The sequence below is a fragment of the Monodelphis domestica genome, chromosome 3, assembly GCF_027887165.1.
Source record: "Monodelphis domestica isolate mMonDom1 chromosome 3, mMonDom1.pri, whole genome shotgun sequence".
Lineage (NCBI taxonomy): Eukaryota > Metazoa > Chordata > Mammalia > Didelphimorphia > Didelphidae > Monodelphis > Monodelphis domestica.
In genome coordinates this window covers 226,499,653-226,526,882 of record NC_077229.1, presented here as the reverse complement: position 1 = coordinate 226,526,882, position 27,230 = coordinate 226,499,653, and the positions used below count along the sequence as shown (strand labels likewise).

Below are 27,230 nucleotides of genomic sequence, written 5' to 3'. Positions count from 1 at the left end.
TTTTGAGTTTATTCTCCTATAATAGTGAACAAGTCTCTTGGGATTGGTGAAAAGGATTTTGACTGCACTGCCTGTCTGCACCTTCTTATTGGTTTATTTTATTGCATTTACTGATTGCTTTAAGGTTTAAATTTTTTTAATGTTTATCTGTTTTAATTTAATCAATATTTTTCTGTTATACTGAATCATTTTAAGTTATGTTTTGCCTATATTGATCTTTAATTTATACCTTTACTTTTGCTGAAGAACAAAATATCACTGTATAATCCCATGAACATCTTGCCCAAACCCTTGTCACTAGATCCATTGAAGATCATATGTTGCCTTTGTGTATTGTCACATAAATGATGATGGATGGATTTCAACAAAACTAGTAAATTGTGTGCAACCTTTGGAGAATTAAGGGGTCTTTAGAAATAATTTTACATAACTAGTGGTTTCTGAATGGATGATATTATATATATGTATATATATATATATATATATATATATATATATATACACATCCATATATATGTTATAAGGAATGTTGTATTAAAGGTAGAGAAACAGAAATGTTCCTACCAAGGTATTTCTTTGTAGCAAGAAGATGAAAAAAAGGGGCTCCTGCAAAACTCTTCATTTTAATTTACTTCCACCAGAACAATCTAGATTTCTTTATGATGTTCTGTAAAGATAATTTTAGTGTTGTGACTTGAAATCTAGATTTAAATGGCAGCCAAATAAAATTCCCAAGTCAGGATGGAAATTATGAAGATTTCAATTAATATGGAGAGAAGGAATTAAGGAAAGGAGAGAGAGAGAATTAATTTAAACTGCTCTGGCTCAGGCAGTAGTTAAAGGCCTTGGCCAAAGTGGCCTCCCTAAGCCTAAGGGAAAGGGAGTCAGTCTTATTACTCACCATGAGACCATCTCCAAGCTGGGTTCCAGTCCTCCACTGAACTCAATCTCCTCAACTCAGTTCAGAATCTCTACTCCGAACTGAATTTTCCTCAACTGACTTTTTACTCCTTCCTTTTAAAGAAATTTTCTCTTATGTCACCTCCCCTAAATTTTCTCGTCTACCAATCACAGTAGACAATTTTTTCCAGGACTTCCCATTCTTAGTTCTTACCACTCTTTAGTTCTCACCTTCTCTGGTTAGATTATATCTTCTGAGTACTTCACACTTCTTTGTTAAGCTTTGCCTTTTGTGAGTTACTTGACCTTTTTGTGATTAATTTAATCTTTATAGGTACTTAACACCTTTTTGTATTAGATCTAAAAACAGACTTAGTTTAAGGTTCTAGCTTCACTATAAGGTATGAGTTAGGGACTTTTCATTGTTTAATCAGGAGTTTACAACTTTATCTTCCCCTAAAGTATGTCTAATTAGGGTGGAGTAATGTAAAGTTCCCAAGCCATTCCTGATTCTTGTTAGACCAAGTATCTCCATTGTTACAATAAGGAAATAGCTAAATCAAATCTTTCTAAAGTAGAGTGCAAGTAGTTTTTAAGATTCACAGTTCTAGACCCAAATAAGTTTTACTTTGCTTAAAAATATGTTTGCCAAGTTTGAAATATTTGCTACATCTATAAAAATTGTGACAAATATCCATCAGTTCATGTATTTTTTTAATGTCATACAGCAACTTATGTGAAATATGATAGAGGGCTTGTTTGCTATTGTAATTAATTGGGCTATTGTGAATTTTGGGGACTTTGGTACTTCTTTGAATGTTCATTATCTTCTGTATTACTGTTTTATTTTGAAAATCATTTGTATTCATACTGCTGACACAGTGTCACTGATTTTAAGCTATATATTTTTATTTAAAATTTTTTTATTATTGTTTTTCCTTGCATGTGCAATATAGTATCCGAGTTTTATTTTTTCTCTCCTTTTTGTATTTGAAGTACATGTCAACAGTATTGAGATTTTTCTTAATTTTTTTTATTTTGCAGTAATATAAGTTTTAAATACATTTGTTCTAACATTAATGCATAGCCAAAAGCTTTATACTATAAAAATGATGCCATTGATTGTTTTAAAAAATTATGGGACTTAGACTTTGCTTAATGATTCTGTATGATTCCAGGACAAGAGAATACAAAAAGAGCCATTGAACAGTGCCAAAGAAGTACAAAGCTAAACTGCATTGTGCAAATCAAGCACAAGATCAAAGAGATCAAACAGTCCCAAAGGAATTGATGAAAATTTTGAGCCATGACAAGAGGACTTGAACTTGTTTGGGGTTTGAGGTTGTGGCTGTTTAACATGTGTTAAAGGCAGGTCTTCCTTGTCCCACATTCTACCAAGTATCTCAAATTTGGCTCCTACCTGGTTCCTATAATCTAGTCCCTTTTCTGTCTTTCATGGTGTGGCAAATTTTCTGTAGTCCTGGCTACTGACTGGGTAAATGCATAATTGCTTAAATCTTTTTAATTGGGCCCTGATTCAAGGACCTGTTATAGATTTGTTTTTCCTTTACTTAGATTTCTTTAGACATAAAATTTTTATATTTTGTATTTCATCCACAAGTTATTTTCTCTTTTATTTGGATTTTTTCATGTTCTTGATTTTCTTTTGCAAATTGATTCATATACTTCATAACTCAGCCATTCATTCCTGAGTTTGTTATTATTCACCTCAGGGGGGCCAAGTTATTGTTGTGAACTTTGATTTAAATTTGAGCAATTTTAGGGTAAGAAACTTGCTACCTACCAGAATCCAGAATGTGCCATGAAGATAGGTACTTGCAGAGACCACATGCTGCACCACAAGAGGGAACCTTGGGATGTGAATTGAACTATGGGGGGTTGAAATGCCTTTGTTTTGAATGTATACTCTTATGCCAAAGGGGACTTCCCCCAAATTGGCTTTCTGTCAACCTAGTAATCATTGATTTTGTTCTCTTTTCCTTTTATCCACAAATTATTGCAATTTTTAAATTGATTATGTTTCCAAGATCCTTTAGGGGAACCAATAGGATCACAGGGGAGATATGTATAAATGGAGATTTTGAGCCTTTGGACTTCATCCCCCAGAAGTCCCTTAGTATTTCCCAAAATTCTATTTTCCTGCATCCCCACATTTTGCGTGATTGTATTTAAGTGGCTGTAACTTCTCCCTCTCTCTCTCTTGGACCTGTGACTGAGCTGAAGTCAGGCAGTTCTTTTGCTTTAGTTATTAATAAAACTTTATAAAGTATAATATTTAGTTATTGAATATTAATTTTAAAACCCACAGTGGGTTGTAGCTAGAGGCCCATAATAGTAGCTGCAGATAGAAAGGGTAAGTACCTCTCTACCTCCCTCCTACTTTTTCCTCTCTTTACTTCCATTACTACTTTTGATTTAATAAAGTTAAGCTACGATCAGTCTCATAATTTTAAATATTACAGCTACTTACTTCTACAGTGGATTAAGGCAAATGGAGATTTAAGTGACTTGCCCAGGATCACACAACTAGTGTCAGAGGCCCCATTTGAATTTAGGTTTTCCTTGGATAACTAGAATGCCAACCCTTGATAATGTCTGTGTGGTTCGAATTTGAGTTTTATCTATGTTGATATTTTTTTATTTTTGTCAAATTGTAGTCTGTTACCCTTTTTCAACCTTCCTAGGAAGTTTTTCCTATGAGATTTACTGAAATATAGTCAGTTTATTTTCTTCTTGACATTTTTTGGGTAGTTTTAGAAGTCTTATATTTTCTCTCCTTGCTATGTTCTTCAGAGTTATCATTTTCACCTACAAAAATTCTAAATGCTTTTCAAGGAATACAATTGTTAAGTTATATTTTGACCCTTTTTCTAATGTTTCAGAAATTCTGTCTTCTAGTGAATTAATTCTATTTTTCATTGTTTTCAGTTAAATAAGTGTTAATTAAAAACTCTGAATTATTGAATGCAGTAATCAGAAGTGGCTGTCTGACTTTACTGGTCCCAAGGTTGGATCAAACTTTGTGATATCTCTGGAAACTCCCCAAAGCTATACCTGAAGCCCACTCATCTGACCAGGTCTCACTCTTCCCCAGCCTTTTGCTATTTTGCAAAAGGACCTAACCTTCTGTAAGAATTTAGGGTTTGACAATATTAGTTATAAAAGTGAGATTGTTGTGGTAGCCAATTATAAAAATAATTAATGTCTTAAGTAAAAAAAATCTGTTAGTAGCTCTTAATAATTTAATACAATATAAATAAAGCAAAAGAGAGAAATGTAAGAGGGAAGTAGAAAATATTTCCTAGCTACATATCCTATGATTACTGATCTGAAGAAATTCAGCTCAACTCCGCACAAAAGCTCCCTCAGGTCCCAATCTCCACATAGAAGTCCAATAACCTCTTCAGTATGGGTCTCATCAGTGTAAGCTTCTTCCTTCAGTTTCAGTCATTTATCCAGAAAGCCTCCAGTGCAGAACCATGCAGAATCCTCCTTACCCAGGAGAGCCAAGAAATGAATGCATTCTTATAGTCCTTTTCCCACATCATTTCCTATCTCTCTTCCACTTTACAGGAACCAATCACAGCCTCCCAAATTGCCTAGCACTGTCCAGAGGGCAGTGTCTATGGGATTCTCCTCCAGTCCTCTGAGGGTGTGAACTCTTATCAAAAGGATTGAGTTAAAAGAGTGGGGTACTCCAAAGTACTTGATTAAGATAAATTCCCTGTCACACTTTCCTCATAATAATTATGAGATTGTTGTGTTCATAGGCAGATTATTTTTGTGATATGACTTGAGTAGCATTAGGAAGTTGCCTTTCCCAAAAATGTCTCCCCTATTGAAAATTGAACTTTTACCATTAAATTCATTTCTTTAAGCATTTCCCTTTCTAGGCAGACATTAAAAAATTAATTTACTCCTAGAACTTTCCAGTGTCACAGAACTCTAAAAAGTGGGATCCTTCTTAACTGGTATTCTCCTTGTCCTATGACTTGTAAATTCCTACCTCTTATTGCTGCCTCTCCCCAGTTGAAGTGAATTTAAACCCTTCCCTTTCTGTTCCTTGGGGGTACTCTTGCACTCTGGTGCTTTTCTATCTCCTGGTTGTAATCAGTTAAAGACCTTGCTTGATCCTTCACACCTAACTCTCATATGCAATCCGTTGCCAAGTAGTATTGATTCTACCTTTCTCATTTCAAACCCTTTTTTGATAATCCTATAACCCCCACCTTAGTTTCCGCATCCTCTCTTCTATAGCCTCTTAATTAGTCTCCATGTTCAAATCTCTCTCCATTCCAGTCCATCTTCCACAGAGTTGCAAAGTGATCTTTAAGCTTAGGTCTGATTATGGTACTCTCATATTGAATTTGCTCAGGTGGCTGGGAGTGTATATACATTTATGTAATTTCTTGTTTGGCTTTTTTTCCATGAATGTGAGACTTTTATCTGTCCCCAACATATCTTTCATTATATATTACTCTTCTTCCCATACTCTACAATCCAGCCAAACTACTTTTCTTGCTATTCCTTTTACATCCCATCATAAGAATTTTATTTTATTAATTAATTTAGAATATTTTCCCATGGTTACATCATCCATGTTCTTTCCCTCCCCCTCCTTTCTCCCCTCTCTCAGAGCCAACAAGCAGTTCCTTTGGGTTATACATATATCATTGTTCAAAACCTATTTTCTTATTAATATTTGCAATAGTGATCATTTAAAGTCAAAATCCCCAATCATATACCTATTGGACCATGTGATCAATCATATATTTTTCTTCTCATCAGAATTTTAGTTGGTAACTCAGATATAAGTGGTATGAGTAGCCTTGTCACTTTTCTCATTCCCCACTTGGGGTCTGGACAGCCTTGGGCTCAGGGCCAGGAAGAAAAAGGGAAAGGTGACCTAACTGATAATTCTTCCAGTTTCTACTGTTTTATACTTCCTACATTGTTGTTCTGTAGTTCAGTCAGGGAGGACTCTTGGTCACAGTTGAATCCAGGATGTCATGTCTCTAAATCCACTGAGCCACCTAGAGTTCCCCATGTGCTCATTTTTAAAGTACTTTCATGGGATAGTTCTTTTCTGATCAAGAAATTTCAGTTGAGTGCTTCCTAAATTTCTTAAAATAAAACTTTCCCATATTTTATCTTTTATGAATGTGTGATTCTTAAGTGCTAGTTTACAAGAAAGCTCATGGCTAGTTCTTGCAGCCTCTTCAAGATGGTGGGGATTAGGATAACAAGTTTAAATAAGGTGACATCTGAAGCCATTCCAGGAACTAAAGGAGAGCCCACTGTGACCTAAATGTACTAATTTTGTTGTAACATGAATTTTGCAGTTAACTCATGAAAACTCCTGCAGCAGCTCCCTGAGCCTCAGACCAATTTGTATCAGGTTCTCTTATGAGATGAGATGAGTGGTGTCCATGGTGCTATGGAGCCATTGCAAATGGCATTGGAATTATAAAATGCTGATAAGACAACCACAGCCTTAATAATAATAATAACTACCATTTACAGACAAATTGAAGCTGGGAGAGGTTAAAGTGATTTATTTAGAGTTTATATATATATATATATATATATATATATATATATATATACAGCTAATACTAAGGCCTGGAGCAGGGGGATTGAGGGTAGGGGTAGAGTATTTTAGAATTAAGTTTTTAAATGGAGCTGGATAATCACGTTGCTTTTTTTTTTCCTTTCTTAATAATAGTTAGGCAATGGGGGAGGGTTTACATGGCTTGCCTAAGTCTGAGGTCAATTTGAATCCTGTCTCTAGGGCTGGCTGTCAAGCTACCTAGTTGCCCCCAACAGTCATTTTTCCAAAGAATTTATACCTTTCTCCTAGATTCTACATATGAATTCTGATGTAGGAGAAATTTGTATATTTGAGTGGAAGGGTTGAAAGATCTCAGTATTGGGGGAAAAAAGGCCTCATTTTATTACTATTATTGCACGAAAATGAGTTTTTTGTCTATATTCTCTCTTAGATTCTTCACATAAGGTTCACTCTAAACACTGGGCCATTCTTCTAGATGTCTTGATATTTCATGGATACCAAAAAAGTATAAGGATTATCTATCTAGATTGGTTTTCACCCTTGCTAAATAATCAGCCCATTTTCCTTTCTTATCACACATCTCTCCTTCATAATGCTCTTCTTATTCAATTATTCTTCATTTGAAGGAAATCTTGAATTATTTAAATCCACAATGTGTCTTTGATGATTTTCAAGTAACTTCTAATTTCAGTTCTCTGGAGATTGTGATATTTCGTAACTCAGCCATATAGCATAACCATCCACTCAGGAAATACTAAGTGGATTAAGAATTTCAGACCAGGGATGTTTCATCTAAACTCTGATATACAGATATCTAAACAGTTCATAGAGCTTATGCATCAGTACATATATTTTGAATAAATAATGTGAATGAGTAATATACTTTCAAGTTTCTTTTGAGGATCAAATCTACTGAATTATTATATCACTAGAACTTCATTCAGGGGAAACTTCCATTCTTTCTGAGTGGACTTCCCTTTCAGAATCTCAAGTTTGGGGATACTTGCCTTTTCCTTCAAATTTCTAAAATTTGGGGGATACAGTCAAATGTGTTCTCCTTATTTATTATTAATTAGATAAACAGAAAAGATTTATAGCCTGTGGGAAAATAAGAGTAGGGAATCAACAATAAATGTATAGGAGATTTTTCAAAGTGATAATAGAAGCTCAGCTAAGGTTAGGCAGCAAGAGTTTGTTGTTGATCCTGTCTATAAGTATTTTATCTTCACTAGGTATTATCTTCCCTAAGTCTTACTTATATTAAATATAAACTTAGCAGATCCGACTAGATGATCTTGTTTTGTTTGTTTTTAAAGTTATGAAATTCTATGATTCTATTTTTCATCTCAGGATGAGAAATAGGCCAGATGAAGTAGGATAGGATTGGTGATTGAATGGGGATAGAAGAAAAGTCAAGGTGAAAGATTCTAAGGGAGAGCATAATTGAGGATGGCTTAGGTAGAGAGCTTAAAGAACCAGAAAAGAGTTTATGAACTGAAAGTAGGCATAATATCTATAGAGAAAATTTGGGTGGTGACCATAATGGTGATAACTTGGTTCAGCATAAGGGAAGTAGTATAGATGGACTAAAATTTTCTTAAGAGTTTGTTCTAATTAAACTAATTAGGAGGAAGTAGAATAGTATAGTAGAAAGAATTCTCATTTTAGATCCAGAAAACCTGAATTTACAAGCTGAGCCCTGTTTCACCTTGGGCAAGGGACTTAACCGGTTTGCATCTGTTTCTCTTCTGTATAAAGGGGCTCCTTTAAATCTGAGATTCATACATCTTTCTTGATGAACTCAATCAATGCTCTGCAAAAGATAAAAACCTAGAAACTCCAGCAGGCTGCATTGCTGCCTCATTTCTACAAATCTTCTGTTTATCATGTGACAGAAATTTTTTTTACTTTGGACTACTTCTCACAGTTGAAGTACACTCAGTCCTTTATCTCTCTCTGCCAGGTTCCTTTCAGGACCTCAGGAGGCAAGGGCCATTAATATCTTCATTCCTCTCTAGGCTGCTCTCCTGAGTCTCCACGGAACTTGTATATACCTTGGCCCTGGGTACTTTCATCTACTTAATTCCCTTCCCATAAAAGGCACTTAACTGCCTTTTATGTATTTGTGGGGCAGCTAGGTAGTGAAATGAATGCAGTGCTGGGCCAGAGGTCAGGATGACTTGGTTTCTTGAATTAAAATCTGACCTCAGATAGTTAACTAGCTGTTTGACAACCAACAAGTCACTTAGCCAAACATTTGCTTTACGGCTTTCCTACAAAATATTCTGATTCCGTGTGACAAAGTGTTGTCTTATCAGTAGAGCTTGAGATTTTCATTTTCCTTGCCTCTTCCAATGTCCTCTATGTACCCTCCTTCAAGAGACTAAGTGGGAAATAGGGAGGCAACCTAGAGTCTGTTTGTAATGAGGAAGGTCTTCCTGGCTTCCAGCAGGTTTTTCAGATGTGACACAGGAACCTTAGTGATAAACATCTTGAGAATTACCTCCCTCTGGTTTAAGCCCTTTAGCAGCCTGCAGGTTCACACACCTCAAAAAAACCCCACGCTGCTCGGGGCTGGCGGGGTATATAGACCGTGTTTTCCAGATCGAAAAGGAATATAGCCGACGACTCGAGAAAGGGGTTGCAGCAATCGTGGACCACTGTACTCGTGCCGGGGCTCGTTCTCCTGGTTCTAGCTGCTCCAGACCTCACCATCGGTCCCTGGCCTTAGAACTCGGAGACCGCTCTTCAATTCACTTGATTCCACTTTCTCCACCGGCGTGCTCCAGGTTCCGGAAGGAGCGCATGCGTCCAGTGCATCGCTTTTCTAGATGAGAAGAGACTGGATAGACCCAGCTTTCGTCAGCGCGTGACGTCACCTGGAAAGAAGCTCTAGGGCGGGACCTTCGTTCTCATTGGAAACTTCCTCGAGGCGTGCGCGTGAGAGTGACGCGCCCGTTCCCAGCTCCGGGAGGAAGGCGGGGGGAGTGGGGTGAAGGGGAGGGGACGGGAGGGGGAGTTGTTGGCGGCGGCGGCGGCGGCGGCGGCGGCGGCGGCGGGGGGGGGGGGTTGGCCGGAACATGGCGGACCAGATCCCACTGTACCCGGTGCGCAGCGCCGTCGTGGCGGCGGTAGCCGCTAACCGCAAAAGAGCGGCCTACTACAGCGCCGCGGGGTCCGGGCCTGGGGGCGAGCGGCACAACAGGTAACCGCGAGGGCGGGGGCATAAGCCCCATCTTTCCTTCCCCTCCCTCCACCCTTACCCACCGGTATGGCTGCGGCCCCTTTTCTCCCTTCTTCCCAGACTTCTGCCAACGATGCCCGAGGTCGGGCAGACCTGGGTCCTTGCTTGGGAGCGGGGGCCGGCTCTCACCTGGTCCATTCTGAGCATCCCGGGGCGGGGCCTTCCAACCCGACCCTTGCGGGGAGGCCCGCCCTTGACCACCGCCCTACTTCCCTCTCTTCCATTCTCATCCTGCCTTCTACGGTGTTGGTGCTGCTAGGCCTACTTTGGTTTTGCTTTGAACCCAGAATTCCGAGGTGAAGGTTGCCAGGATGTTGCTGCTAGGGATACTTAAATCATTTAACTAGGGAAGTGGGGGGCGGGTGGCGGGTTAGGGGATGGCTGGCAGAATTAAGCCTTTGGTCAGTGTTCCCGTATAACCGGATGGGAAGTTTATATGATGCTTTGTGCTCTGCGTAAATACTTACAATTCTTCTCCGGGATATTATATGAGGAAGGTTTTGGATACGGCGAATGAATGCAGAAATTTCTGTATTGATGGATCCAGCCCTGACCTTATTATTTTCCTTATATAATTTCTGAAAGGCAAAGGATTTTGAAAAAGTGGCAAGTGCAAAGAATAAATGGTTCTCTTTGGTTGACCTTACGAATATATTTGTCATGAACCTAAATAAAGTAATTGGTTATGTCTAAACTTTCTTATTCAATATATTTTCGCTCAAAAGAGAAAGGTACTTAAAAAATACCCAGTCCATGGCAGAGTCATTGAAGAGTGTTTTCTCACCTTTCTCAGCTCTTTTTTTATAAGAAGACATTATTTTCATTTAGCAATTTATAGTTGTGAAATGCGTTCAGAGAACAAAGTCGATTATGAGAATGATACTCGTAGTCTCTTGTGTAAACTAATGTCTTGAGGTCAACAATGATTGTCGGCAGATTAATGCCACTTTTCCTTCCCAATAGAATTTTAGATTTTGATGGGACCTTAGAGAACCTACCTTTCATTTTTATAGTTAAGAAAAATGAGACTTAAAAGAGTTAAAATGACTTGTGGGAGTCACATCAGCTGTTAATCATGACTCCTACTTCATTCAATGTTCTTTTCACCATGTTACCTTCTGCCCTTTTCCTATACTACATCATTTATATTTCATACTTTTTAACTTGACTATTTTTTTGGTAAATGAAACTAGATGAGAAACTAGCTAAATTAGATGAAAAACTTTTAAAAATAAAATTTGCATTTGGAGTTGATAATTTTCCTTCTTTATAAATTTTTGATCTTTCTGTACAGAGTTTGCAAATCTTGACAGATAATTTTGTAGACATCTTTTAGAATTCCAACTTATAATGGAACTGGGCTTTATCTATGGCCATCAGTGATTTTTCTGTTGATATCCTTTTCCTCTTCTGAGAAAGGGTTGGGAGAAGCATCTGATAGTAATAATAGAAAAATTCTTTGGCAGTAGCTAATCTACTGACTTCTTTTAAGCTTGATTATTTTATTATTTACCCAGCTCTAAATTTGTTACTGTATAATCATAATTTTTTGCTGTAATAAGCTATCTTAGTACAGTACCTTTCTTGGTGAGTCCTTAGCACTTTTTTTTTTAATGTGTAGAATTCCTCAGTCTGTGACTTGAAGATAAACAATGTTAATTCATTAGCGGTTCAGATCATACCTCTAGATATATTATTAGGTAACCTTTCAGAATAGGGCTTCTGGCCAAGGTCAAGCACCATTATCCTCTTCCCTTTTGAGATTTGAGATGGACTGAAGGACATTTGCTATCTCTTCTCCATTTTTCACCTTCAGTATAGAGGACCAGGTATTTTTCAGTCCAGGTACAGCTAGATCCATTTAAGTTTTATTTAGAAAGGGGTATTAGGATTGGAGCTTATATATTGTGCACACTACCGAGAGACTACTACTACTACTACACACCTTATGCACAGTGCCTGGCACAGAGTATGCACTTAAGAAATGTTTATTGAATTGAATTGATTTGTCCTCCTTGTATTCTAGTATCCAAAGATAAAACCTCCATTTTTCATATATCTCTATCTCAAGCAGTTTCTAACTTTTCTGCTTTTGACAGAGGGGCTTGTAACTATTGGAACACTCCAACCATATTACCTCCATATTCACTTGATTCTAGAAAAAAAATACAAAATTCTCTATCATTTAAAGTCCTGTATAATCTGTCCCCCTCTTGCTTTTTTAGTCTTTTTATACCTTGCTCTCAAACACTGTCCTGCTTTGCTATTTCTCTAAAGAAATACTCCATCATTCATCTCTGGCCTGCAATGTTCTTCTTCAACTTGTCTTTCTTTAAGACCCCAGCTAAAAATCTTATCTTCCTTGGGAAACCTTTTCCCACCTCTATTTGATTGTAGTGCCTTCTACCTCTTTATTTGTTTCCTATTCATCCAGTGTTTAGCTTTGCTTGCTTTGTCTCCCATTAGTTTATGAGCTATTTGAGGGCAGGGACTGCCTTTTGCCCCATTTTGAATTCCCATTGCTTAGCATAGTGTGTGGAATGTAGTAGGTGCTTAATTTTTTTTTAAACCTTTACCTTCCATCTTAGAATCAATACTGTGTATTAGGTCCAAGGCAGAAGAACAGTAAGTACTAGGCAGTAGGAGTAAAGTGACTAGCCCAGGGTCACACAGCTGGGAAGTGTCTGAGGTTAGATTAGAACCCATGACTTCATGTTTCTAGGCCTGGTTCTCAATCCACGGAGCCATCCAGCTGCCCCCTTAATAAAAATGTTTTTTGACTGACATCACTGCTGTCATCATATTAGAATGAAAGAAATAGGGAACTTTGGATTGATTATGAAAACTTTGAGATAATTAACCATGATGTAGAGCCCCTCTCCATTGAAGAGAACCAGATTTATCATCTATCGTCTCCAAACTACATGTACAGCCCTATTAAGACATTAGAGACCAACATAATTGCTACATTAAATATGTTAAACTTGGCAAAATGTGTTGAAGCACATCTTCTAGTCTCTACCTCTGAAGTATATGGAGATTCAGAAGTCCCCCTCTTAATGAGAAGATTATTGGGGCCATGTGAATCCAAAAGGACCTAGAGTGTCTTATGATGAAGCAAAGTATGTGGCAGAGACCCTGTGTTATACCTTACATGAAGCAGAGAGGGGTTGAAGTGAGAATTGCTTGAATCTTCAATAGTTTTGGACCATGAATGTATATGAATGCTGGCTGAGTTATGTTGTAACCTCTCCAAGGGAAGCCTCTCACAGTTTATGATTCTGGAACTCAGACTTGAGCATTCCAATATGTCAGTGACCTAGTAAATGGACTGTTGGTCTTACTAAAAGCAATGTTAGTAGCCCTGTCAGTTTGGGGAACCCAGAACACAATTCTAGAATTTGTTCTGTTAGTAAAAACTTTGTTGGTAGCAGTAATGAAATCCAGTTTCTCTCAGAAGCACAACCCACAGAGAAGAAAACTGGACATCCAAAAAGCTAACCTAATGCTTGTGTGGTAGCTTGTGACCCTTTTGCAAGAAGTCTTAAATAAGGCAATTCACTATTTCCATAAAGAACTCAAATACCAAGGAAATAATCACTACATCCCCAAAGTGAAACCTGCTAAGATTAAAAAAAAAGGCCAAACATGACATGACATAATACAAAGAAGGGTTTTGCTTCTCTGGACAGAATTCCCTTTTTTACATTTGACAGGATATAATTTTTTTTTTTAAAGAAAGACTTAAAAAGGTGTCATGAAGAGCAAACTGGAATTTCATTTTGAACTTTGCTTTAAGGAAATGATGTACCTAAACCCTTCTGCAACATACACACACAGAATTGCAAATCTTGCCTTACACTTTTAAAAATCTGGCTTTTATATAAAAATAGAATAGAAACATCTTTGAGTGTTTTCAAATTTTTTATCTTGCTGTAAAATCCTTTGCTGTTGATTGTCACTGGCAGTTATATTTACTGTTTTCTTTGTGAAGCTGAAAAGTAAGATAAATGGTTTGAAAAATGCCAATTTTATAAAATATGGGTCCCATAATTATACTATGCATAAGAGAAGTTTAACAACATTGTTGGGCAAATAAAATGCAAAAATTGAGTATGTAGGAGTATATATAAGAATTCTGTTTGAAAACTTTGTTTCTTTGGATTTAGAAATTTTCCAAGGTTTTAGTTTTATTCCTCACTTCAACTGGAGATGTTTTCCTTTATTATCATGGATAAGGATATTTTATCACTATTGTATTGTGTGTACTCTGAGAAAAATAAAAAATTAATATATTATTGGTTGACAGTGGTTGAATATGTTGTTTTAATAAAATATAACTTAAAAAATTGTTGCCACAATACTTCAGACATTCTTTTTTTAATTAGTTAAATTTACATTTGGTTAATAAATAGTCCTTTCTGAAACACTAATTTTTACCATATAGAGAAGACTGTTGAATTTGTGATGTATCTTGAGTTAAAGATGTAAAATATTATATCCTTTTTTTGCTTGGAAGAAATTGTATACAAATGTTTCAGGCCACTACGGAATTTTTGCTGAGTAATCTGTTTTTTAGCATACTAATTACTTAGCATACCTTTATTTTGCTGAGCAGTATAAATTGAGAGCGGGGTCTACTTCTGTTACTTATGCTGTTTGATTTGCAGTAGTACTTTGTATTTTTTTATATAAATACAGGACAATTTTGGATAATTGAGGCAAAGGGGCAAGCCCTGGATGACTTGTGGTTAGACTTTAGGATATCAGTGAAGCAGCAGTGTTCATAGGTTGGTTTAGAGATTTGTTCAGGGAGAGTTGATTAGGAGACATTTACAGTGTGTTCAAATAAGAGCATTTGTGGGCACAAACTAGGATGACTAATTCTGAAATGTAATATAGAAAGTTAAGTGTTTTGACTCCAGGAGATCAAGAATGACATGACTAGAGATTGAAGTGGTCTGAGAAGGCTTTGTGGAGGAGGACCAACTTTAGTTGGGCATTGAAGAGAGATCAGAATTTAGCCTGGAGGAGTGAATGAACCAAGCTTTTTTTGTGCTTAATTATAACTGATTTCTGAGGATAATACTCAGTACTACTGGGGAAAATTGTATAGTGAAATAGATGAGGGAGAAGAGACAACATGGTTATAATGGAAGGAAGAGAGGATTCAAATCAATGGATCTGGGTTTTAAGTCTCAACTCTGCTTCTTGTTAGCTGTGAACTTTAGCATATCACCTCTCTGGATTTCCTTTTCCTTGTCTGTAAAAAGAGGATGATGAATTAAGTGACCTCTTATTGTTCCTTTCAGAGTTATAAACTGGATTTTTTTTTGAAAATTTTATTTAGTCAATTTAGAACATTATTCCTTGGTTACAAGAATCATATTCTTTCCCTCTTCCCCCTCCTCCCCCTTCCCATAGCTGACGCACAATTCCTCTGGGTTTTACATGTGTTCTTGATCAGAACCTATTTTCATGTTATTGATGTTTGCACTAGGATGATCAGTCTTCATCCCCAATCATATTCCCTCCACCCACATAATCAAGCAGTTGTTTTTCTTCAGTGTTTCTACTCCCAGTTTTCCCTCTGAATGTGGATAGTGTTCTTTCTCATAGATCCCTCCAAGTTGTTCAGGATCACTGCATTGCCACTAATGGAGAAGCCCATTACATTCAATAGTACCACAGTGTATCAGTCTCTGTGTATAATTAAACTAGAATTTGTTGTTCAGTTGTTAATGAATCTTCATGATTCTACTGGAGTGGTTTGCCACTTCTTTCTCCACTGAATTAAAGAAAACAGAGATTAAATGACTAACCCAGGGTCTCAGTGAGTGCCAGAGGCTGCATTTCAAATTAGATCTTCTTGACTCTAGCCTCAGATGTCTATCCAGACCTAACCACTTCTCTTATAAGCTAGATAAAATGGATACCATTAACTTTTCTTTTTATCATACAGCCTTTATGGGTGTGATATGGATTGGATTAGATAGATGATTTTTGAAATTCTGTCTTCCCATGAAAGGTGATGTAAAATTAGACTTGTAGTATCTATAGATATGAGTACAATTTACTTTATTTCCAATATATTAACTTCAATGTCAAATGGTAAAATATTTTGATACTATTTTTAAATATTGGAGAACATACTGTTTGGAACTTATAACTTTCTGTGAATCTTAAAACTTTTGATTAAGCTATTCCCCATTTTTAACAATGGAGGTACTTGATCAGGAATGTATTGAGAATTTTTAAATTGCTCTACCCTACTCAGACAGTGCCTTAGGGGAAGATAAAGTTGCAAACTCCTGATTGAACAGTGAAAAGTCCCTAACTCATACCTTATAGTAAAGCTAGAACCTTAAGCTAGGTCTATTTTTAGATCTAATACAAAAGGGTACTAAAAACCTGTAAACAGTTAAATTATTCACTAAAAGGTCAAGCAACTTACAAAAAGGCAAGCTTAACAAAAGAGGTGTGAAGTACTCAATAGATTTCATCTAACCAGAGAAGATGAGAACAAAAGAAGATGAGAACTAAGAATGGGCAGTCCTGGGGAAAAGCATCTACTGTGATTGGTAGATGTGAACATTTAGGGGAGGTGACACAAGAGAAGATTTCTTTAAAAGGAAGGGGAGTTAGAAATTGAAGTTAATTGGAATTTGGAGTTAGTTTGTAGGAGTTTGGAATTTGTGAGCTTTTAGATTGGAAGTTAGTTGGAGTTGGAGTTTGGAGGTTTGGAGCTTGCTTGAAGATGATCTTGTGTTGAGTGATAAAGACTGACTCTCTCTCCCTTAGGCTCAGGCCTAGGACAAATGAGTATTTCATATTTGGGAATTTTTCCATGGTGACCACTTAATTTTAGATTTTAAATCAAGACACTAAAATTTATCTTTTGGCTGAAACCTTTACAGTTTTGGCAATTCACAGTCTTGGCAAACCACATTTTCATGGTTATACTTCTATACTTGTTACACTTCTATACTTATATATGATACCTTTACAGGTGAAGAAAATAATGGCCAAAAAGTTGAAAGGACTTACCCATTGTTACACATATAGATCAAAGTAGAGTTAAGACTAGGATGCCAATTTCCTGATGCATAAAGCTATGACTTTTTAAAAAGTATATTTTTATTACTATTTTTCATTAAAAAAAACAGCCATTTGTTTTTTTACAACCCTGACTTTTTTAGATAAAATTATTTTTTTAATGAACAAAACCTGTTTTTTCTTTTCTTTTTGCCTCTCTTCTCCTTAAAAACTCTGCTCCACTCACTCCCCCGTAACAAAACATTGTAACACATATACATTGTTAAAGAAAGCAAATTCCCACATTTTTCTTTTTTCAAAAAATGTTTCATTTTGCATCCTGACTCCATTACCTCTCCTGGTTGATGAGGAGTGGATAGCATCCTTCATCATTGGTTTTCTGGAATATTGATTGATCATTACATTGTTCAGAGTTTTTAGGACCTCATTGTCTTTACAAAGTTGTTGCTTTATGAACTGTGCTTATTTTTATTAATTTCACTTCTGATGTTCCTCAAATTCTAAGTAGAGGAGTTTCTATTTGATCCTAGAGGGAATAGGGAGCCACTGGAGATAATAGCAAGAGAGTGACAGAGTCAGACCTATTATATAGGAAAATTATTTTGGCAGCTGTGTAGAGTATGGTTTGGGAAGGGAAGATTCAAGTTAGGTAGATCATTTTAAGTTAGAGCTGGCAAATTGAGAAATACCATATAGTTGGCCAGTATCTGACCCAGGAAGAAAATTGCCTATGCTGTAATTTGCTAATAATGGGGACCTTGTATAAAGTATAATTTTAGTGTTGTGACCTAAACTATATTATTGGTTGCCATGGATATCCCAAATAACAAAAAAACAAAAATAACAAAAAACAAAAAAAAGTCAGTCTGGAAATTTATGGTGATTTAATTAATATAGTGGAAAGACATTTAAGAAGAGGGGAGAAGGAAATGGTGTAGGATTTCTCCCACCTGGCTTGTGCCGGATGGGTAGATTAGAGGCTCTAGAAGGTAAGGTTTTGGACAGTAAAAGAGGAAGGAATCAGCCTGAACTCCAATAGGGCTCAGCCAAGATTCCTGAACCTGAATTAGCTCAAGGGCAAACTCACAACCAAAACCCAGACAAACAGCTGCCACCACGTCAAGATGTCAGAATGCTTAACATGCTGCCAGCCAGAGACGCTTCTCCGGGAAAAGAGTCCGAAGAGAGGAAGTCACACGCCTTATATAGATGGTTTTACATCACTTTCCTGCGTCTCATCTGTACCAATGGTAGCTTAGCTTGACTTAGGATAGCCCAAGGGGTCTGTCTGCAGTTTCTGCACATGTCTGTTGAAGGCCATTTTCTCAGATACTTAATCCTTGAGTATGGTGCAGACATTCCTGACCTCGTTAAACTAAGTAGGGTGGAGAAATGTAGAGTTCCCAAGACTTGATTCTGTTAGACCCCATTGTTACTAATCAGGAAATAGCTAAATCAGATCTTCTAAAGTACTGTCTGAGTAGGATGGAGTAGTTTTAAAATTTATACTTGGGAGGATGGAATCCAGCTAATGATATTGTACTACCTGAACTAAAGATCTGAGGTATACTAGCCTGATAAAGAAGTTGATGATATGGATGGAGCAGAGACATATACATAGAACATATAACTACAGTCTGACAACTGCAAGATGAACTCTTGGGAAGAATACAAGAAGCAACCATGTTTCGTTATTAACTTACATGCAATGTTCTATATATTTCCTTAGGATATGTTTTATAATCAAAATATATATATGTAATGTCATGTCTTTTGATTTTAAATTGCACTTTTGCTATTATATATTTTAACCAAGTAAAATTTATTATATAATTAAAATGTTTAGAATACTATTCATTTAAACAATAGTTGAATAAAGTAAAAGTATCATTACCTTTGTTCACCACAAATAATGTTAACTACTATATTTTCTAATTACTGTTTCTTGTAATTATTGACCATTTTCCTATTTGTTAACTCCGATTATAGTGTCAGTAGAGGATCATAGGTTTATTTTGCTGTGTGGTTTAAAAAAAATATTTTCAAGTTAAAAGTTTTCTCCATCCCCTCTTTCCTATTGAGAAGGCAAGAAATATGATACCCAATTATACATAGGAAGTTAAGCAAAAATTTTTGCATTAGCCATGTTCATGTTCTGAACAAAAGAAAAAAATAGAGAAAAAGAAAGGAAAAAATACGCTCCAAAGAAAGGAAAAAATATGCTTCAAGTCCTTTTGAATTATAATGGATCATTGTCTTGATCAGAATTATTGTCAAGTTTATTATTTTTACAATATTGCTATTATTGTATAGCTTGTTATATTGTTCTGCAAACTTCACTTAGTATCAATTCATATTAAACCTTACAAGCTTTTTCTGAAACTTTCCACTTCATAATTTCTTACAGCACAAAGTATTCCATCACATTCATATACCATAACTTATTCAGCCATATTCCAAATTTTTGCTATCACAAAAAGAAACTCCCTCTGTATATTTGTTACATATAGATCCTTTTCTTTTTCTGATCGAATCATAGATTTAGAATTGGAAAGGGCCTAAAGGCAATATAGTTTAATTTTTATTGTCATTCTTTTAAAAAAGTCTTTTATAATTGAATTTATATGTTTTGAGTGTATTTTGGTAGGCTCATTACCAGATGTTTATGCATTTTGGAATTATTTTGAATGGATGAATGGATCTTCCTTTTCTATTAGTCCTTCCTAGATTTCACTGTTGTTTTATTGAAATCAAATGTTAGTTTATTAATACTAAATACCTATTGTGCTATGTATGATAATTTTTTTGTTGATTTAGTTTGGACTTTACTGTCCTGAAGCCATTTTATTTCTCTTTCTCTCCCTTTTCTTGTCCCTGACCCCCTTCAAGTCTAGGTTTTTCTAAACAAGCCAAGATGTTTTCCTTATCTAGGGATGATTTAACTCTTTCCCCCCCTAGTGTTTATGCCCTTAACTTATTTCTTTTTTTGCTATAACTAATACTTATAGATTTGTCATACAAGAGTGGAGAAAGAGAACTTACATGCTTTTCTTCTGTTTTTGTTGGGAAAACTTTTTAGTGTGTTCCCATTAAATGTGATGGCATCTTTACAATTATAATGGCTTGTCTATTCCAATGCTTTTTAAGGTTTTTAATCAGGAAAGGAGTGGTTTTGTGATTTATCAAAACTTTTTTTGGTATCTCTTCATATGTGTTTTGGAATATTGAAGAAATATTATTAATTCTTTTAATTCCTTTTTTTTTAACCTTATCTTCTTCATTAGAATGAAGACTGTGTATTGGTTCCTAGGCAGAAGAATGGTAAAGGCTAGACTATGAGGGTTAAGCAATTTGCTCAGGGTCAAATAGCTACGAAGCTGAGGGCAAATTTGAACTCAGAACCATTGGTCCTTAGGCCTGGCTCTCAATCCACTAAGCCACTCCCCTATCCCCTCCTTAATTGCTTCTCTAATGTTGAACCATATATCCCTTACATTTTCGGTATAAATCACCTTGGAGATAAAAATATGTTTTGGAGATAAATAATTATATTGCCTTAGAAATAAGAAATAGCAATTTTTTCTTTTTTGTTGTGATCTTACCATCATTTTTTATTTTAAAAACTATAGTGTTATCATTTTTGTTGATCTTTTCAAAGGTTTGGAGATGGTTCTTACATTCAATTTATTATATTTTTTTGGTTATGATTTTATTTAGAAGTTTTATATTACTATTCATGAGTAATATTACTCTATAGTTCTTTTTCTTTGCTTTTACCTTCCCTTGAATTTTGGCACTATGTCTAACAGTGTTTTCTTCACTTTTAGAGAATTTTTTTTGGTGGCATATTGCTCTTTAAGTTTTTGATAGAATTTCCCAATTAGTGTGTTTGGACTAAGGTTCCATTCTGTCCCCTCCCTTTTTTGGGTGTTTCTTTGTGGTTTGTTCCATTTCATTTTCTGAGATTGGATTACGTAATATCTCAGTTCCATGGTCTGTTCATTTAGGGATTTTTTTTTAGATAAGCCATCATTTCTTTTAAATTCTTGGTTTTCCATTTGTTAATAATTATGTGTTTTAAGTTTTAACAAATTTTTCTTTTTGGTGATTTTTCACCATCATTTTTTATTTAGAAAGGTGAAGCATCAATTTTGTTAAATCTTTTCAAAGGTTTGGAAATGGTTCTTACATTCAGTTTTTCTACTGCAGTAGGAACGGATTCTACACAAACTCAGTGCACTGAATCTAAGTATATGCAATTAACAAAAATAAAGTCAGAAAGTAAATAAAATAAAAATCTTTAATAACATTAAATTTGTGCCATTTTCTCAAGCAGTGTAAAATCTCACAGTAGTTCACTCAGTCATGCTCTGCCTTCTGGGGAGTAGTTTTGGCAGATTTGGGAAGTGGAACTTCTAATACTGGCAGGAAGGAAAGGGGGAATTGGACTTTGGAGGGAGGGCCTGGGCTATTGGCAGAATGCAGAAAGGTGAGGGTCAAAGGCAAAGGGTACTTGGGGACCCCAGATTGATTCCACACAAATACTTTTGAAGCAAGAACCAGAGCTGGGCCACTTGGTTTCTGTTAGTGTAAGATATTATGCTGTTTTGTGCCAGAATTTAGCTCACATATCAGTCTTTGGCTGGATTTCTTGCCTGTAAACAAGTTGAGTCCACCTTGAAACTGTGCTTTTGGTAGTTTCATTAACATTCTTTAGTTATTAATAATGCCCCAAAGCACAAGAGTAGTGATGCTGGTAGCTATGATAAACTTCAGAAGAGTTTTAAAGTGCTTAGGTATGTTCTGTATAAAAAAGACTTATTAAATAATGAAATTTGCTATTATGCAAGATTTTCAATTTGGGTGAAGGGTCTTGCTAGTTGCCAATTCTTCAGGGGGTGTGTGTGTGTGTGTGTGTGTGTGTGTGTGTGTGTGTGTGTGTGATGAGAACTTTGTGGTTTCATGAGTTCGGTGCTGTAAAGGACTTGATACTGATTATTGCAGGGGCTTGAGGCTGGTGTTGCTGAAAAAAAAAATGGCAGTCTCCCTTTAGTTCCATTATCAGAAAGAAGAATGAAAACTTATAATTTTTGACTTAATCTAATATCTACTCTTATTTCTTCAAAGATATATTTCTTACTTTAATATATATGCCACTAAATGATTCATTCTTTTTTTTGTTTTTTTTTTTAAATATATTTTTTTTGATCATTTCCAAGCATTATTCGTTAAAGACATAGATCATTTTCTTTTCCTCCCCCCCACCCCCCATAGCCGACGCGTAAGTCCACTGGGCATTAGATGTTTTCTTGATTTGAACCCATTGCTTTGTTGATAGTATTTGCATTAGTGTTCATTTAGAGTCTCTCCTCTGTCATGTCCCCTCAACCTCTGTATTCAGGCAGTTGCTTTTCCTCGGTGTTTCCACTCCCATAGTTTATCCTTTGCTTATGAATGGTGTTTTTTTCTCCTGGATCCCTGCAAGTTGTTCAGGGACATTACACCGCCACTAATGGAGAAGTCCATTACGTTCGATTATACCATAGTGTATTAGTCTCTGTGTACAATGTTCTCCTGGTTCTGCTCCTCTCGCTCTGCATTACTTCCTGGAGGTTGTTCCAGTCTCCATGGAACTCCTCCACTTTATTATTCCTTTTAGCACAATAGTATTCCATCACCAACATATACCACAGTTTGTTCAGCCATTCCCCAATTTATGGGCATCCCCTCGTTTTCCAGTTTTGGGCCACCATAAATGATTCATTCTTAGCTGAATTTATAGTTAACTGGATCTGTAAGCATATTAGTTTAACTTGGCTGCTGGGCTTGGTCAATAATTAGGACTAACTTTCACTAAATAAATCATTAAAGTAATCAATTTTAACTTTTCCTAAAATTTTATTCATTTTAATTCTATCTTTATGAAGCAACCAAGTGGTGTACTCTGGGGTTTTCTAAGTGTCTATAGTGTTATCCACTCAGTGGATAGAGAACCAGGCCTAGAGACAGTAGGTCCTGGATTCAGATTTGGCCTCAGACACTTCCTACCTGTGTGACTCTGGGCAAGTCACTTAACCCCCATTGCCTAACCCTTATGGCTCTTCTGCCTTGGAACCAATTGATTCCAAGGAGGAAAATAAAAGTTTAAAAAAAAAAGGAAAAATTTGTTAATTTTTTGCTGATGTTTATTTATAATTGTTTTTCTTCTATTGATAATTCCTTTGTTTTACTCTTGAGGAACCTGAGTTTTAGTGATTAAGTGACTTACATAGAAGTGCAAATGGCAGAGATAAGACTTGAACCTAGAATCTCTTGTTTCCAAATAAGAATTTGAAGGAAATGTTGGGTTAAAACTAGTAGTGAAATTAAACATTTTGTTTTCTGGTGCATTTTGATGAAGACTCATCCATTTTAATAATGAAATTTAGATGCATGTTTCTTTTTTGTTGAAAGGCACTTGATTTCTTTTGCTATAAAAAGGTTTTATCAAAATTACCTCATAACTATCTTTGAAATTAAAAAAAGGCTAGAATCTTGGAGATGGAATTTATAACTTGTTATAGGAATATATACACTTATTTTTCCTTATTGAATGGCTTTAGTTGTATTGGCTTTTAGGATTTTAGTTATGTTCGGTTTTGTTTTACGTAATAAGATTCTTTTACTTAAATATAATCAAGAAAAATATTTTTCTCAGGTAGGCATTATAGAAAGGCAAAATTGAAACTTAATTCTCCCTTTCATTATTAATTGATTGGTCAGAAATTTTAAATCTATCAACATTTAAAGAATTTAAAGTAGATTGTTTAGGACTAAAGTGAATTTAAAAGAGTTGTATTTCATTTATGTCCATTTAAATTATAGCCTTTCTAACACTTGATTTTCTTTTTGTAAGAATTGTTAAATATTATTACTATTTTACCCCAGGCAACCATGTTTTAGTCAAGATTTCTTACTTTAGTAGCACTCTTGCTGTGAGTTTTGATATCTTCTTTTTTTTGGCTTCTTTGTTCAATTGTTTGCAAGGCCTTTTTTTTTTAGTTTCTAGGATTACACTTAATTGCCTGAAACTGATTTTCCCATGAGTGACAAACCAATTAAGTATGTATGACACCAAGCAACAAAGAAACTAAGATTTTATCCTAATTCCAGCTATAAAAATCCATTATTCATTATCTTATTGTTTTTAAATACTGAGGTAAAATTTCATAACACAATGGGAAAATTGCTTTTGAAATAGAATAAATTGCTTGCCAGTTCAAAGGCTGCGTTTCTGAAGTCAAGGTTACTAAACATGATCCTTGTAGTTATTATCTTTACTCAGTGCCTCAACAGCAAACTTGTTAAAATTGACTCATGAAAGGGCACAAATCTATGCAAAAACTTTAAGAAAAAGATGTAAAACTTCATTCTATTCTATGTTATAATTACACTACTATATTACTATTACACATAATTATGCTACTACAAATGCTAGTGTAATTAAACATACTACTTGAGTAAATGGAGTTTTAATTTTACTTTTTAAATTTTATGTATTTCCAAATTCAGATTTGTTGATATTGAGATTAAATTTAAATGTCTCATAATTGCCACCTGTTGGTCCTCCTTCAAAATATGACAGAAAGAATAAGTCCAAACCTGCTTCTAAAGAACATTTCACAGATTAGAACCCAATTACCCTTTCCTCTCTATTGTTTCTCTCCCTTCTCTTTAGAACAAACATCAGCTGTTACTTCTTTAAATATATATATACATATATATATATAAATAAATATAATGCACATATGTATGTATTTTCAAACAGTAAAAATCTGCCTCCGTTAGTCATTAAATATTTATTAAGTGCCTACTATGAGCCAGGCATTGAACTAAGAGCTAAGGATACAAATATAAAAAAAGTGGTCTCTGCTCTCAAGGAATTTACAGTTCTTTGGAGGGAAGACAGAGGCATCATGAAGTCCTGAAGAATGCAACTTTGTGGGAAACGAAGAAGTCACTGGCCCTGGTGTTCTGCTTAAATGGGAGGAGTGCTTTACTCAGTCTGACAATTAGAATGGTTCTAGGGCAAAGAGTACTGATGGAGACAGAGCACCAGAACTGACAAGAGCCTTGTAGGATGTCCACCTAGAAAAACCACAGAATTACCAAAGTAGTTAGAAAGAACAGGTCTTTAATCAGTAAAAGGGAGACACTGCTCTAACAGCCTCCACATAGAGTCATGAGCAAAATACCACACAGAGACAAGCTGTGGGTCTCTGGGAACATTGTCTCTGGGAATATGTACCTGGAAAGGGAATTTTCCAATGAACTGAAGAACTTGGGGTCCTATATATACTCTGGGGAATGAAGGAAAGGAAACACACATTGACTGGTTACTAGGAGGCTTGGATACCAGGGGGTGGCCTAAGAAAGGCTAAGAAGTCAAAAAGGGTACTTAAGGTTTGAGTATTTTTATCACTCCTATTCTGGGTGCTTAATGGATGTGTAATGGTCCATTGTTGAGTCTAAGACAAAGGTCAATCTGTGAACTCTCTGAAGGCAAATTCCCAAGGGACAAAAGTAAATTTGGGGGTCCCATAAAACAAGGTAATCAAGGATGATGAGGTTCCTGGAGATATGATGGAGAAGTCCAAAGGAGTACATCAGTGGGAAATGAAAAGATAGCTGTTATGAATGTCCTCCCCCACCCCCAAGAGAGTGAAAGAAAATCTAAACTTCCATTACACAAACATGTATAGTGAAGCAAAATTTCCTTAGTTATGTCCTTTAAATATATATATATATATATATATATATACATATATATATATATTTATCTCATTCTGCATTCTGACTCCTTCACTTCTTTTATTAGGAGATGGGTAGCCTCATTAGTCCTCTGGATTCTTGTTGGCTATTTTTCTAATCAAAGTTACTAATTCTTTCAATGTTGTATTTACTATATTGTTGGCATTGTATACCTTGTCCTCATTTTGTTCGTTTAATTAAGCTTTAGCTCATAAAAATCTTCACAGGTTACTTTGAAATATCCCCTTCATTATTTCTCAGAGTTCAATAGTAAACCATCTCATTTATATAAAATAACTTGTTTAGCTGAGCCCTAATGGATAAACAATTTCTCAGATCCCTATTCTTTGCCACCTCAAAAAGAACCATCAATATTTTAATACATCCTTAGAATTTGTTTTGCTTAAGACTGACCCCTACTTTCCCTCTAATTTCTTCTGCTTCCTTTCCCCTTCTATTTCCCTGTTGAGTGAAATGTATTCCAAATCGATACCCCCCAATTTGTGTGTTGGGATGTGTATGTTCTTTCCTGCTTTGCCTAGGTCAGATGAGTAAGATTCAAGTGTTAGCTAGTTCTACTCTTCTATGCTTTTAGAGACAATCTTTGGGCATCTGGATTCTATGACATAATTTTCTTTAACTTTCCTATTTCTTTTCCTTTCCCTCTTCACCTCTCTTTCCATTCTTAGGAACAAGACACAATAGAATCATTCTTAGAACTTCTAATTTGACTCCCTCTGTGATCCTTGATGTTAGGGTTCAAAGGGGACACATATCATTTTCTCATTGTCAGTCCTACTGATTGGGGTTTGACTGGAGGTAAATGAGGCAAGAGTGAGGTGGTATTATAACAAAGCTTTATTAGAGGAAGAGGGGGCAAAAGGGGATGGGAGGCTGATGGCAGTGGAAGTGGCAGTGGGGTGGGGGGCACAAAGGGAGACAGAGGGGGGGAGCCTGAAATCAGTGGATAGCTAGGGGGTCTCTACCTGGGAGGAGAAGGGGGAAGTCTCTGATAGGGTGGTTGTCAGAGATGAGGTAACCTGTGTTGCCTCTATTGGCCAATTTGGGGTTACTTGGGTCCAGTTCATTGGATGACCCCTAGAGGGTATGGAACCTCGGCCCATGGGGATGTGGGGTTCTCAGTCCTTATGGTCAGTGAGTGATATGGGTGGGAGATCATTTGTCTAGGCCTGACAGGAATATCCTAATGTTCTACCTGGTTTTACTGGGACTTTGTCTCATGGTATGAACAGCTGCTGGGATGGGGGGGTGGCTATTGGTCTCTGCAGGTTTGGGGGAGGGTGGGTTGTGGTCCCAGGGTCTATCATTCCCATCTTTTGATTTATATAAAAAGAAAACTATTGGGGTGGGAGATTTTAGAGTGGGTCCATAAGTCCAAGAGGGGATTGTGTAAAAGTTAAAATTAAATCTCAATAATATTATATTTTAAGAAATTTATTAATGATCATTAGAAATCAAGGAATAAAGAAGATACAAAATAAAAACCACGTGCCCATGGCTGCTTGGCCATTTTTATCCATCCCCACTCACCACCATCACTGCTGATTCTACATCAGAGAGGAGCCTCCAAAGCCCACACCCTTTATCCTCTGTCTACAGGAAATACTTAGCAAGTACTTAGCAAGC

The 27,230-nt window shown here is 36.0% G+C and overlaps 1 protein-coding gene and 1 pseudogene across 4 annotated transcripts in view; both read left to right on the top strand.

Moving 5' to 3' along the window:
• Positions 1-9,478: 9,478 nt before the first annotated feature.
• ATP9B (ATPase phospholipid transporting 9B (putative)) overlaps positions 9,479-27,230 on the top strand; it is a 558,010-nt gene continuing 540,258 nt past the window's right edge. For all 4 annotated transcript variants that reach the window (XM_056823547.1, XM_056823546.1, XM_056823545.1 and 1 more), the window contains exon 1: positions 9,479-9,698. In XM_056823547.1, the coding sequence (XP_056679525.1) occupies positions 9,574-9,698 (125 nt within the window). In that variant the 5' untranslated portion in view covers positions 9,479-9,573. The remainder of the gene's footprint in view (positions 9,699-27,230) is intronic.
• LOC130458372 (UDP-glucuronic acid decarboxylase 1-like) lies at positions 9,705-25,552 on the top strand (annotated as a pseudogene).